The following is a 13958-nucleotide window of genomic DNA, read 5'->3' on the forward strand; positions in this document are numbered from 1 at the left end:
GTATAAATTAAGATACTTATAATAAATACTTCTTTCCCAAATAAAATTGTCTTTGCTCAGGAAAAAGAGATTAATTTATCGGTGAAAATATTTTAAAACTTATGTTCATACAAGGAAATTATAAGTTTAACGTATCTAGTTTTCCTAATACAGCACATTCCCCCTTACAGAAAATACTATTTTACTCTGAGAACCCTAAAAAGATAATTACCTGAAAAATTTCTATGTCAAGCAGATTATACTGTTAATGAACTCTTCACAGCAAAAATGTACACTGCCCCTTTCTGGTAATGTTTCAAATGAATTAAAATGTCTTTCATCTGATGAATTTAAAGAATGGGTAGTGTGTATATATGTGAACTATGTTACTTAACACAATCCATACATCTAGAAAACATACCAGGAAGTACTGTTGGTGAATGCACTGAAAACTTTGTGTAACATTTTAAGGCTACATTTCAAAAATACAGACGTGTAATAAAAGAAACTGAAGAAAAATGTCAAAATATCACAATATTTATTTTCCTGTTTGCAAAAATTTTCTCAATGGACCTCAATCAGGAATGTTTTTTAAAATCAGAAAAATAATTACTTTAAAATATTTACATATGACACCAAAAGCAAAGGCAACAAAAGCAAAAATAAACAAGTGGAACTGCAACAAAATGAAAAGTCAACCTTCAGAACGGAAAAAAATATTTGCAAAGCATATCTGATAAAGGGTTAAAATCCAAAATAACTGAAGAACTCATACAACTCAAAAAAAAACAAACAACCCAATTTAATAATGGGCAGAAGAACTAAATAAACATTTTGGCAGACATACAAATGGCCAAAAGGTACATGAAAAGATGCTCAATACACCACTAATAATCAGGGAAGTGCAAATCAAAACGATGATGAGCTATCACCTCAAACCTGTTAGATGGCTATCATCAAAACGATAAAAGATAAGAAGTATTGGCAAGCACGAATTAAAAAAGAGAACCCTTGTGCACTGCTGGTAGGAATGTAAATTGGTGCAGCCACTATGGAAAACAGTATAAAGGTTCCTCAAAAAATTAAAAAAAGAGCTACAATGTGATCCAGCAATCCCACTTCTGGGTATACATCCAAGAAACATTATAACAGGATATTAAAGAGAGATCTGCACTCCCATATTCATTGCAGCATTATGAATGGATAAAGGTGTGTAGGTGTATAGGTGTGTGTGTGTGTGTGTGTGCGTGTGTGTGTGTGTGTGTGTGTTTATCCCATTGTATTATATATATATATGATTGTGTAAACAGGTGAGGTGATAGAAGTGTTAATTAACTAGATGGAATCCTTTCACAATGTATACTTTAAATATCTTACAATTATTTGTCAATTATAAGTCAATGAAGCTGAAAAATATACCATACAGAAAAAATATTGTAGAACAGAATTCAATCAAAACAAGATCATTTTAGACCACCTGAGGGAATTTAGTTACTAAAAATATCCTAATGTTATATACATTAGTCCCAAAATATTAACTCCAAAGGTAGAGTTAGTATCATTTCCTAATCAAAATGTAATAATTATACTTTCTTTACCTTTTACATTATAAAGATAAACATATACTTACAGATTTAACCAGCAAGGGGTAAGTGAATCCAAGTGTTTCTCTTTTATCAGTGTCAACATTGCTTTTTTATACTGAGGGTTTATGCTGCCATCACTGAATAAAACAAGTAATGGTTTCTGAAGCCTTAAATAAGTGGGAAGATTTTCTACAGTGATTTCTGGCTGTGGAAAAACAAAAACAAAAAACCCAACAATATGGGGAATGATGATCCATAAAATAGAAAATAATCTTCAAGTCCCTCATGCAATTTTAGTTTGTAAATGTAAATTTTTATTTAAGTGAGATTGCTATACTAATAACTATAAATCTCAAGAGTTTTTTTAAGCCCAATTTATCTTAATAATGAATTAGTTATTTTCAAAATAAAACTGCTAATAGAATTTGAAAATAAATTAACTTAAAGGTGCTCCCTATTTTACAAGGCTGTAACACTTCTAATAATCTCTTATGCTAAAATCTGGACCAGATTAGCCATCATACACATGACAAACAAAATTCTTGATACATTTTTTGTCTAACATAAAATTTTTGAAAAAATATATATAAGCTGAGCTTTAAAGATATAATCTTTTAACATCTATGACTACTTAAAATAAAAATAAAATCTTTGTTTCAGTATTATGGATTTTTAGCATAATTAAAATAATCAAAAAATGTGCAAAAACTAATAAAGTCTCTTGCTTCCTTGGGGTTTAAAATTTAAAAATAAGAAATCTAATTACACTTCTATTCTTTATTAAAAGAGAGTAACCACTTTTACATATTTGTAAAAGACAATGTGTTATTAACAAGAATTGGAAAGAGCATCAATGTTAATATATTTAGGATTAAAAAAGCTATGACTTAAAATATTAAAGCCTTCTACCATTTTTCATTTTTAGTTCCCTATCTATTATTTCATCTTTGGATATAACCATGAGCTAGAGTAAATCATCCTCTATTAGATAAATAATCTCCAGCTGACAGATGAGGAAACCAATGAAGAGAAGCTGACTTGCTAGAGTCACAAAGATAATAGGAGGAAGAGTTGAAACTAGCACCTAGGCACCCATTCATTGCTTCACATTTCAATGGGTCACACTAGAAATCCCAATTAACAATTTTATTTTTTTCATGGTGCCAACCACCTCTGAATACAGTACTGGTTCAATATCCTCAAATATCAAAATCTGCCATCTGGGCCGGTCCGGTGTTTCAGGCAGTTAGAGCTCCATGCTCTAACTCCGAAGGCTGCCGGTTCGATTCCCACATGGGCCAGTGGGCTCTCAACCACAAGGTTGCCAGTTCAATTCCTCGAGTCCCGCAAGGGATGGTGGACTCTGCCCCCTGCAACTAAAATTGAACACGGCATCTTGAGCTGAGCTGCTTCCCCGATGGCTCAGTTGGTTGGAGCATGGGCTCTCAACCACAAGGTTGCCAGTTCAATTCCTCGAGTTCTGCAAGGGATGGTGGGCAGCGCCCCCTGCAACTAAGATTGAACACGGCACCTTGAGCTGAGCTGCCACTGAGCTCCCGGATGGCTCAGTTGGTTGGAGCGCATCCTCTCAACCACAAGGTTACCAATTCGATTCCTCGACTCCGCAAAGGATGGTGGGCTATGCCCCCTGCAACTAGAAAACGGCAACTGGACCTGGAGCTGAGCTGCGCCCTCCACAACTAAGACTGAAAGGACAACAACTTGAAGCTGAACGGCACCCTCCACAACTAAGATTGAAAGGACAACAACTTGACTTGGAAAAAAGTCCTGGAAGACACGCTGTTCCCAATAAAGTCCTGTACCCCTTCCCCAATTAAAAAAAAAAAAAAAATCTTTAAAAAAAAAAAAATCTGCCACCTACTTTTCCCTATTTAGTTTTCAAAGCCACTTTACTCTGCCAATTCTTATTTTCTTCACATTCTTTCCAAATCTCACACCTCCCTCTTTCATGAGTTAAATCTTAGACTCCTTCTGCAAATTCCCCTATGTTGTCTTCTTTTGTTAAGTATCATCTTTAATCTTCTACGTGAGTTATATGCCCTTCCTAAAACTGACAGATCTTATCAAGCCAGTACATCTCCTTACCACGGCTCAATTCAAACATTTATTGAGAACTACAAAGTTCAAGATGTTATGCTGGGTATTGAATCAAAAAGAATCAAGATATTTACCCTGCTTTCAAAGAGTTCATACTTTAGTGGAGGAGACAGGTATACAAACTGCTATGAACCAATAAAAATGTTAATGTATGACAATAAGGAAACCTAGTGGCTCAAAATTAAGCTAAAAACAAGGTTGGGGAGCTCATGAATGATTTTAAGAAGTGATATTTGATCTGGACCTTGGATAAGGAATAAGATCTTGACAGACTGAGATGTGTGCTAGAGCAGGGATTCCAGATATACGGAACACCATGAGGATAGGCAGAGAGGTGGAAAGGCATGTATAATATCTGGGGAACGGTGAAAGTGAAATATGTCAGACTTAGGCATGAAGAGGCAAATGTAACTGTCAAACCAGATGGAAAAATGACTTCACAGATTTTCTTGTTCCTGGGAATACTGAGATTTTTGTATCCAATGACTAACATGGTAAGGCCTATGTTAGAAGGATAACCAACTGGAATATGAATTTGTGGAATGACAGACCAGAGATGGGCTCTGCTCTTCCTTCCTATAGTTTCTGTCTATCAGGAAGGAAAGACAGAGTTCTGTGAGTTCAGAAGGAAAGTTAAGATCAGAAACTCAGATTTAGGAATCATCAGCTGGTATATAATGATGGTAGAATTCATAGGTATGGATAAAATTTCCCAAAGAAAGAACATGCAAAAAAAAAAAAGGTTTGAGGGTGTAACTCTAGAGTGTCTGAGGGTTGAAGGAGTATCTGGAAGGGACCAAGCTGCAAAAACCAGAGGAAAAGAGATTTTTAAGAAGGAATGGCATAGTTAACAGTTTTGATTGCTACTGAGAAGCTAAGGAGATACAGAAAATGTTACCAAATGTGGTAACTGGAAGGTGACCTTTGGCTACTTGAGTGTATAAGAGGCTATACTAGTGTAGGATCTGGTACTCTTATTCATAATAAAAGCATAAAAAAACGAACTCAATGTATCTGAGACAATTACTAAGCATATTTCCTAATAAATAGTTCAAAGTATGACAGCCTTGGATATACCATTGCTTATGTAGTGAATTATCATTATTTCAGATTTGGGTATTATTTACCTGAATTAATTTGTCATCAGGTTCATTAAAACAAAAATCTGAAGCCATATAAAAAACGTTTACCATCTGGTCATCCACTCCTCTTTCCTGCCGGGATGAAGGAACCTAAGTGCAGGCCAGGAGATGAGTTTGCTACTAGATGGCTACTGCTGTCACTACGTGCTCTACACTTAAACCTTTGACACAGAGCAGCTTTAAGAAATTTAATAACCACTTGAGGGTTTTAGAATTTACAGAAAGGTCATGAACTAAAAGCAAAATAATGTTTATTATAACTGTTCAGTATTTAGTTGAATACTGAAACCAAAACATTGTTAACTGGAACACTGACACAATGCTCACCATGTTTGTCTAAACTATAAACAGATTTTGAAAGTTAAGTTTGCCCAAAGTTTCTCAGCCTTAAAGAATATAATCTTAAAGAAAAAAAATGACATACCAATTTTTAGGCAAAAAAGAGTAAAATAATACAAATCTTCTGTCAGGCAAAACAGGAATAAGTATCAGAAGCCTTAAAAATATGCCTACCCTTTGGAATAGCAATTCAAATTCTATGAATTTATCACAGGTATATAATCATGGAAACACCTGAAGATTATCAACAAGGGTGGTTCCTGAGTAAAACAAAACGAACTAAAGACAACTTAAATATTTATCAACAGAAATCTGATTAAATAGTGTTTTTTAGTACAACAGAATATTATGCAGATATGAAAAAATCAATATGCCTATCATTTCTTGATGAAAATATCTCTTCATATAGAAAGACAAATACATATATACACACACAGACTTTTTTAAAGTTTGGGAAAATATACCCCCAAATTTAAACTTGATTAAAGAGGTTATGGTTGATTCTAATTTTCTTCTTCATAATTTTCTGTGTTATCTGGAAAAAAAATAGCTAAAGGCTTATAATAATTCCAAAAATATTACATTATGTATATGCCAAACAGTCATTTAATAAAATGTTGTTAAAGACAAAACTGTTACTTTCGTAAATAATTTAGAAAACTACATCCTGAAAATACTAATGATTTCATTAATTATAACCTGTGACTTTAATTGGTGGGGGTGGTGGTGAGGGAACAGAACCAAGGTACAAAAGACTTAATTAAGATACAGTCATTTATTTGAGACTAAAATGTAATGTGATTTAGATCATCATGACAACATAAAAATGAGGATATTTGTTTAGTATTTATAGCTGATAACAGTGCTCCTTACGTCACTTTATAAATGTAAAAAAGCATACATTTATAATAATCTAGTTATGTTTAATATAAATGCAAAGCAACTGAAATCAAGAAAGGCAGATTACATCCTGTGTGCCCTGAATCCACTGTTATACAAAGTAAGCACTGAAAAAGACATTTGATAAGTCAGTATTTTGTTCTAAAACTGTATAAATAATAAAATAGCAGCTAACGTTTGTTGAATGTTTCCAGAGCCAAACTCTGAACACAAGCACTGTACACATAATTCACTCAGTCCTTACAATAACTCTCTGCAGCAGGTGCCACTATCACCTACATTTTACACAAGTGGAAACGGACCACAGAGAAGTTACCCTAAGTCCAGTGAGGAATCACACAAGGTTTTAAAGCCGAGCAGTCTGACTCTCTGGAAGCCATGTGTTTTACGCTGACTTTCAACCTAGATTAAGACCTTCAACTGGCCATCAGCCACACTAGTCTCAGTAATAAAAATAATCCAAAGACATGTAAACTTTTGGCAGTGGATTAGAGAAGCTGTCTGCACAATGCGTGAACAATAAAACAGAGCAACCCAATGATTCCTCAGCTCTCAAACATCATGCCCTATGCCAACAAAAGCTGGAAGATCAATCACCTATTAAAATAAACGACCTTTAACTGATATAGATATTCTTATTTCAAATAATATCCTTATTGTAAAATATACTCACAAATGTTTCCAGTAATGAATTTGTTATTATTTGAACTATGTCTTGCGCATGGGTGTTTGCTAATGGAAGGCTCTCTACTTTGTCTTCTTTGTGTCTGGCTAACAGCAGGGCTGGAAGAGTTGCAGTGTATTTATTTGACCTATGGAGAAATATAGTATTAAATTTTCAACCAATATATAGCAAGTCATCAAAAACATGAACAATGAGGCCAAGAAGTCACAGTGGGAGGCAGCAAATGGGAAGCCCTATAACCAAGAAAAAAATGAACTCAATTTACAGACAAATTTATCTTCTGGAGCCTTGACAACCTAGGTTAAAAGAAAGCAACAGATAATAATCTAGCCATATTTATTTTTCTAGACATTTTACTTATCAAGAACTTGTCTAAATAAGATTAGAAACATACTGAATGGTTCTCTGTCTTTCTGAACTGCTCACCATACTGCTGAGCAAGATCGGCACTTATAAGAAGTCTACTATTTGCAGAGACTACATAGGTTGCTTTCAGTTAAGTTTTCATTTAGCCCTCAGAATAGCTTTATAAAGTAGCCACTATCACCCCTTTTTCACAGATGAGGAAACCAGGACTCAGAATGATAAATGGAAGAGAAAGAATTCAAACTGAGGTACTCCAGATACAAAGTCTGCTCTTTCCACTAAAACAGAGCCCAACTCTGCTCCCTCCCACCACTATTTGTGCTAACTAAACCTAAAAGAAGATCACTAACTCTGTGTGAAACTGCCAGCGAAGTAGTCACATTTATAGCATATAAAAATTTAATTCATGCTAGAACAAAGTGTAGACATTATATAGTATTATAAGCATTAATAGAGAGACCAATCTTCCGATTAGCTGCAGGACCTGCTTAGTTGACCAATTGGTTATAAACAAAACACACCCTGGTCTAGCTGTTTGGGCCATAGTTACATGAACAGTGACAGCAGAGAAGAGAGTGGGTGACTCTCCATGTGTCAGGTAAATGGGTCTCATATTTCCTAAAAATCTGGAGTTCGGTATTCTACTTTTTAAAAAATTATTGATTTCATGGATAGAACAGGAATTTGATCATCAAAAGCATATGTCACCAGTGTTCAGGCTGAAAGATTTGAGCTCAGAAATTACAATTAGGAATATTATAGTCAAAAGGTAAGAAAGACAAACTAATGAACTTGACTCCACTTGCACCTAAAAATGAGCCATTAATGTAGAATGCAGTGAGTATTAATCATAATGTCCCAAATTTTCAGTTCAGTCCTTCATTCAGTTCAGTCCTTCATAAAATATTTGGTAGTTCACAGGAACCCCAAATTCTACAAATAAAGCAACTTAAATGGCTAAAAATGCACTGATTAAGTGTATGTTAGCAGTAACTTAAAATTAGGTAGAACTATCAGGTGTAGTTGCATCAACAAAAACTCTGGGAGAAATCTGGAAAAATGGGAAAACTTTGATTTTTATATATATCTTGGTGGCAAATCAAAACCCTGACACTCAAGAAGTAAAATTCCCCCCCAACATATGACAACTCCAAAGAATAAGAATTGCAGGTAACAGAATACAAAGAGGTAAATTTCTATAGGAAGATGAAGTAATATGGGGGCTCTAGATTAAAGTAAAACAATATCTAAAAATTCTAAATAACCAAGTGGTACTTCGCAGATTTTCCTAGAAGGAAATTTAAAATTTAGTTATATTGCTACCCTATCATTTTCATCAACTGTGTAAAGATAACCAATATATTATTTTGCAAACTTCTTCCTTCCTAAAATTAGAAGACCAATAAACTTACAATATCGAAACATCTTCTTCAGAATAAATTCCAGTGATAACACATCCTTTTAGGTACTTTCCTGCTTCAGTGAAATCTTCTTTGGCTATCAATACATAGACAAGACAAAAATATGAAATCTTTAAAATTATGTGTGCTATTCAATGAACAGATTTATTAATGATAGTGCTTTGTTATTAATTAATTATAAAGATAAATATTTAAGTGCAGACCTTATATAACTTACTGGGTCTACAATAAATCTGTGTTCTTTTAGTGACATTTGATTACTACAGAAATATAAACTGATATACTGCAACTATGGTTCCCTAAACAAACGTATTCTAAATGTAATTTATAAGATTTATAGCACGTTAGTCATACAGTTACTGAATAAATATTTGCTTCCTTACCTTAAGGCAAGGTAAATGGAGACAACTGTCCTATATGTAGCCTAGAAAAAGAAGCAGGTATGTGGAATGATATCCACATTATAATCACATCTAAAAGTACCTATATGCATAGACAGAAATAGAAGACTAGGAATTCTAGTCCTCTAACTGTCTGTGTTAAGGTTCTGCAACTGCAAGAGATTTGTGTCTTTTTTTACTTCCTGTATTTTCTGTAATGTGTTTTTGTTACTTTTGAACTTTGCTTAACTTGTGTATCCGTCTTTTCTCATTTGGTAGGATACAGATATTTGAAATTAAAACTATTACTTCTATAAATTTCTGAATACATTTTCATAAATAATAGCACATTCTGGATCATGTTAATGATGATCATATAACCAAAAAGCAAGTCTGAATTAAACAGTTGTAAGTTAATGAGAAAAGAGCAGGGTGGACTTGTATAAATGATGTATTCTCGCCAAGTGAAGGCCAAATGATGGCTCAGCTTGCTGCACAAAAGGTTCATAGTAGTTCAAATACAAAAACAATGATGGAAGGTTTGAATCATAAAGCACCTAGCAGTTTGAGCATGCTGAACCCAAAAGATCTGCACCTTAGCATACAGCACCATATTCAGGATGTGAACATCAAGACTAGTAACCTATGAAACTATTGTCTTTAGCCTGTGATGCACCAAAGTAGAAAAGATTCAAAAGAAAACTAAGCAACTAGAAAGGACTGAGTGCCTATACTTTCATTTCCAACAGAAAAGAGGACTAAATTCTGGTCGATAACTGATGATCATTATCTAAAACAATCACATAATGGAATCTGTTTCAACTTCTTTTCTTTTTTGAAAAGTAACACTGGAAAGTTACACTATTATTTCCATATAATTTCAGCATACAGAGCCTCTCTACTCATGAATGTTTCTTGAGAGTCTCTTCATGAATCCACTTGTTCATAAATCCTGTTACTTGTGGGATAGGAGCATTTAAGATTGTAGATCTCAGATGCATAACCATTTCCACTAAATCAAAGTATAAATTTTCCTCTGACTGTTCAAAATCAAGCATATTCTCTTCCTTGGTGAAAACTGCGTATATGTCAGAATATAGGGCAACCGCAAATATAAAGACATAATCAGTTATCTAAATAAAAAATTGTAACCACTATAAATATATTTGGGATGTAATATTCATGGTGACCTACAATATTTACTTATTTAACAAAAAACATTTTAATTGCATAAAATGAATACATTAATTTAGCAATATTGCTTTTTTCCACTATCACATTTTACTAAAGTTATATTTACACACATATGCATGCGCGCACACACACACTACACCTATTTTTTAACTCTGTCAGCAAGGGTTGAGAAATAATAATACTCCAGTAACCAAAAGCACTTCTAAACCCATAGATCTTGGTTTCTAAATTCAATGTCCCACTAAAAGGAATCTGGACTCCTTGGAGAAACAGCTGATTCTAGGAATGGGGCTGGGAACATCTTGTGCCAAGAGGACATATTCAAAGAATTGTGGAGACATGTCAAAAGACATAGAAGCCATATTGAAGGGACTCCCACTGACCAAATTTGAGCAAACTAATGATAGTAACTGGCAATAACCTACTGAATAAAATAAGAACTCAGGCTTTCACACTGATAAACAAATAAGAAGGGAAAGCTCTTACAGCTAATAAATATAGAAAGTGTAATGGAATTAGAAATTTTCTACTTGGCAACCAACATAGTAATAACTTTTTCAGGCAATTAATTTTAAAACTGAAGTGTAAAAGGATAATGAGAAACGGGACATGTACAGAGTTTTAAAATGATAACCCCATAAGATATTTATTAATTACAAAAGAAAAAATAGTAACTTTCCAGTAGAGGGACCTGGCAGATACACCAGTGGACAAAAGAAAAATTGCAGCCCTCATAGAATTCACATTATATTACTCTTCAAACCATTAGCATCTCTATAAACAACAAATCAATATCTGATACAAATTAGAGCTCAGTTAATGTTAGTAGTTAGCTTTTATGAGTAAAATACAAATGTACATAAAAATGTTAACGAATTCATAATTCATTTCTATTTTTATTGTTCTACATTTTCTCATTCAATAGATCTGAAAGTCCAGCAACTATCATATGAATGTCGACAAAAAAATAACAACAACGAAAAATAAGAGGAATTAATACCTGATTGAAATGGCTAGGAACATTAAAAAGTATCATGTCAAGATTACATCATTCTCGCACACCAGAACTACTCATATATAATTTAACATTACACTTTTGACTTTTTTGAGATATAACTACATGTAAATTTTATCATTTGTGTAGAAATATAATCAAGTACACTGTTCCTTCTATTGGTCTCTTACCGTGTTTCCCCGAAAATAAGACCTAGCCAGACCATCAGCTCTAATGCGTCTTTTGGAGCAAAAATTAATATAAGACCCGCTCTTATTTTACTATAAGACCAAGTATAATATACTATACTATACTATACTATACTATACTATACTATACTATACTATACTATAATACCAGGTCTTACATTAATTTTTGCTCCAAAAGACGCATTAGAGCTGATAGGCCTTATTTTCAGGGAAACATGGTATGTAGCACTTTTTCTAGGATGAGTTTGCAAACTTAATTGTCCGACCTCATACACACATAGATGTGCATTTAATATGATAATGGTGGATCCCAAAAAGGGATGGTGGAACCAAAAAAAAAAAAGGACAATTGTTAACTATTTAGACAAAAATAAAGCTGGCCCCTAACATCACACCATGCATGATGATAACTAAATAGTTGAAGACTTTTGAAAAAGAAAAATCAAAGGACACAATCAACAGAGTGATTGTGAATGGGAGAAAATATTTGCAAATCATATATATTATAAGGGGTTAATATCCAGGATATATAAAGAACTCCTGCAACTCAAAAACAACAACCTGATTAAAAACTGGGCATAGGACCTGAATAGATATTTCTCCAAAACAGATATACAAATGACCAACAAGCACATAAAAAGATGCTCAACATCACTAATCATCACACAGTTAGGAAAATGCATATCAAAACCACAATGACTCATCACCTCACACCCATTAGGATGGCTACTATCAAAAAACCAAAAAATAATAAGTGTTGGTGAGAACATGGATACTGTTGGTTGGAATGTAAAATGGTTGCGGCTGCTATGGAAAACAGTATGGTGGTTCCTGAAAAAATTAAAAATAGAATTACCAGATGACCCAGCAATTCCACTTCTGGGTATATATCCAAAAGAATTGAAAGCAGGGTCCTGAAGAAATATTTGTACATCAATGTTCACAGTAGCATTATTCGTAATAGCGAAGAGGTAGAAACAACCCAAGTGTCCATCAACAGATGAACGGATAAATAAAATGGGTTGTATGTATACAATGGAATATTATTCGGCCTTTAAAAGGAAGGAAATACTGACACATACTACAACACTGATGAACCTTGAGGACATTACGCTACATGATGTAAGCCAGTCAGAAAAAGATAAATACTGTATGATTCTATTTATATGAGGTATCTTGAGTAGTCAAATTTATAGACAGAAAGTAGAATAGTAGTTGCCAGGGGCTAGGGAAAAATGCAGTTTCCCTAGTTTCTGTTTTGCAAGATAAAAAAGTTCTGGAAGTTAGCTGCACAACAATGTAAATACTTAGCACTAATTACCTACACACATAAAAATGGTTAAGATGGTAAACTCTGTTATGTGTATTTTATCACAATTTTTTAAAAAGGAAAAATATTCAAAGCAAAAAAGACAATATAAATTAGAATAATAAAATACAAATAAATCAAGAATACAGGTGAATATTAATTTATAATGATCAAGAAATTTTCTACAGCTAAAAGCAAGGAAAGAAATCTCAAAATCAATAAATTTGAAAACAAATTTTAAACTGCTACATATAAAATTATTGTTAAACACAGCTAAAACGCAAACAACAAACTTGGGGAAAAGAATTACAATGAAATGACAAAAACTTAATATCCATAATATATAAAAATCTCATAGTAATTCATTAGAGAAGTACTAAAACCCCATTTGAATAAAAAAGAATAACACATATAGCAAATATTTTATAGAAGACAAAGTTATTCCCGTACTGGGAATCTATATCCATTAGTCTAAAATCGACACAAAGATTCATAATAAAAATCTTCATTACAGAGAGCAAAAAGACAAAAAGAAAACAATAAATATTGTTGGTAAATAGTTAAATAAATTACAGTATACTCATCCTATCAAATATTATACAGCCATAGTATTTCTGAAGAATATTACTACTCACATGGAACAAAATGCACCCAGGCAAAGCTAAACAAAAACAGCAAGAAACTAACCTAGATACACAGTACTAACCCAAGTACGTTAAAATACATATACGAGTAAATATGTAATACATGGGTACACAGAAAAAGAGGGAAGGAATTACATCAAAATTTAACAACTCTAAATAATTATAGATTATTTTTTCTTCAAATTTCTCTGTATTTTCAAAATCCTCTATCATTTGAATTCTGTGTAATTTAAAAAGACAGTAATTCTTTCAAAAAAAAAAAAAAACAACTAGCAAGTTTTTACCTATGTATTGCATAATTTAAAAGTTCAATTCTGCTTACCTGTTGTCATGGTTGGACTAAAAAGTCCCAGTACCGACACACTAGAATAGGAGATGAGGTCTTTATATAATTCCCCACTTAAATATTCTTCTGCTTCTTGAACAGATGTTATATTCACTGGACAGGAAATCCTGCTGCTAGATGAATATACAACTATATTCAAAATTAATTTTTAAAGGTATTTTTCAACTTGTAAAAAAATAAAACATACTGAACTTAGCAAATATTTCTCAGGATAAACATCTGACAAAATAAAGGCAGACTATTCTAAACAAAACAAAACAAAAAATCACACCTATTCTATCTCCCCAAAAGTGATGGAATGTGAGTAAGCTCTCCTCATCAATGCTTATCTTGTGATCTCAATTCT

General features: G+C 33.1%; 1 protein-coding gene across 5 annotated transcripts in view; it reads right to left on the bottom strand.

The window, feature by feature from the left end:
- The window catches only part of TXNDC16 (thioredoxin domain containing 16), a 76021-nt gene that overhangs the window by 6792 nt on the left and 55271 nt on the right, over nucleotides 1–13958 (bottom strand). For 4 of the 5 annotated variants that reach the window (XR_016020882.1, XM_019725698.3, XM_019725700.3 and 1 more), the window contains exons 16-19: nucleotides 13589–13725; nucleotides 8528–8612; nucleotides 6738–6876; nucleotides 1610–1770 (exon numbers count right to left, since the gene is read on the bottom strand). Coding sequence is in view for 4 of the 5 variants with exons in the window: in XM_019725698.3 (XP_019581257.3) it covers nucleotides 1610–1770; nucleotides 6738–6876; nucleotides 8528–8612; nucleotides 13589–13725 (522 nt within the window). In the remaining variant the exon portion in view is untranslated. The remainder of the gene's footprint in view (nucleotides 1–1609; nucleotides 1771–6737; nucleotides 6877–8527; nucleotides 8613–13588; nucleotides 13726–13958) is intronic. The other variant, XM_019725701.3, reaches the window with a different exon arrangement.

Source organism: Rhinolophus sinicus, chromosome 3, assembly GCF_057876585.1.
Source record: "Rhinolophus sinicus isolate RSI-liver-muscle chromosome 3, RSI-T2T, whole genome shotgun sequence".
NCBI classification, from domain to species: Eukaryota; Metazoa; Chordata; class Mammalia; order Chiroptera; family Rhinolophidae; genus Rhinolophus; species Rhinolophus sinicus.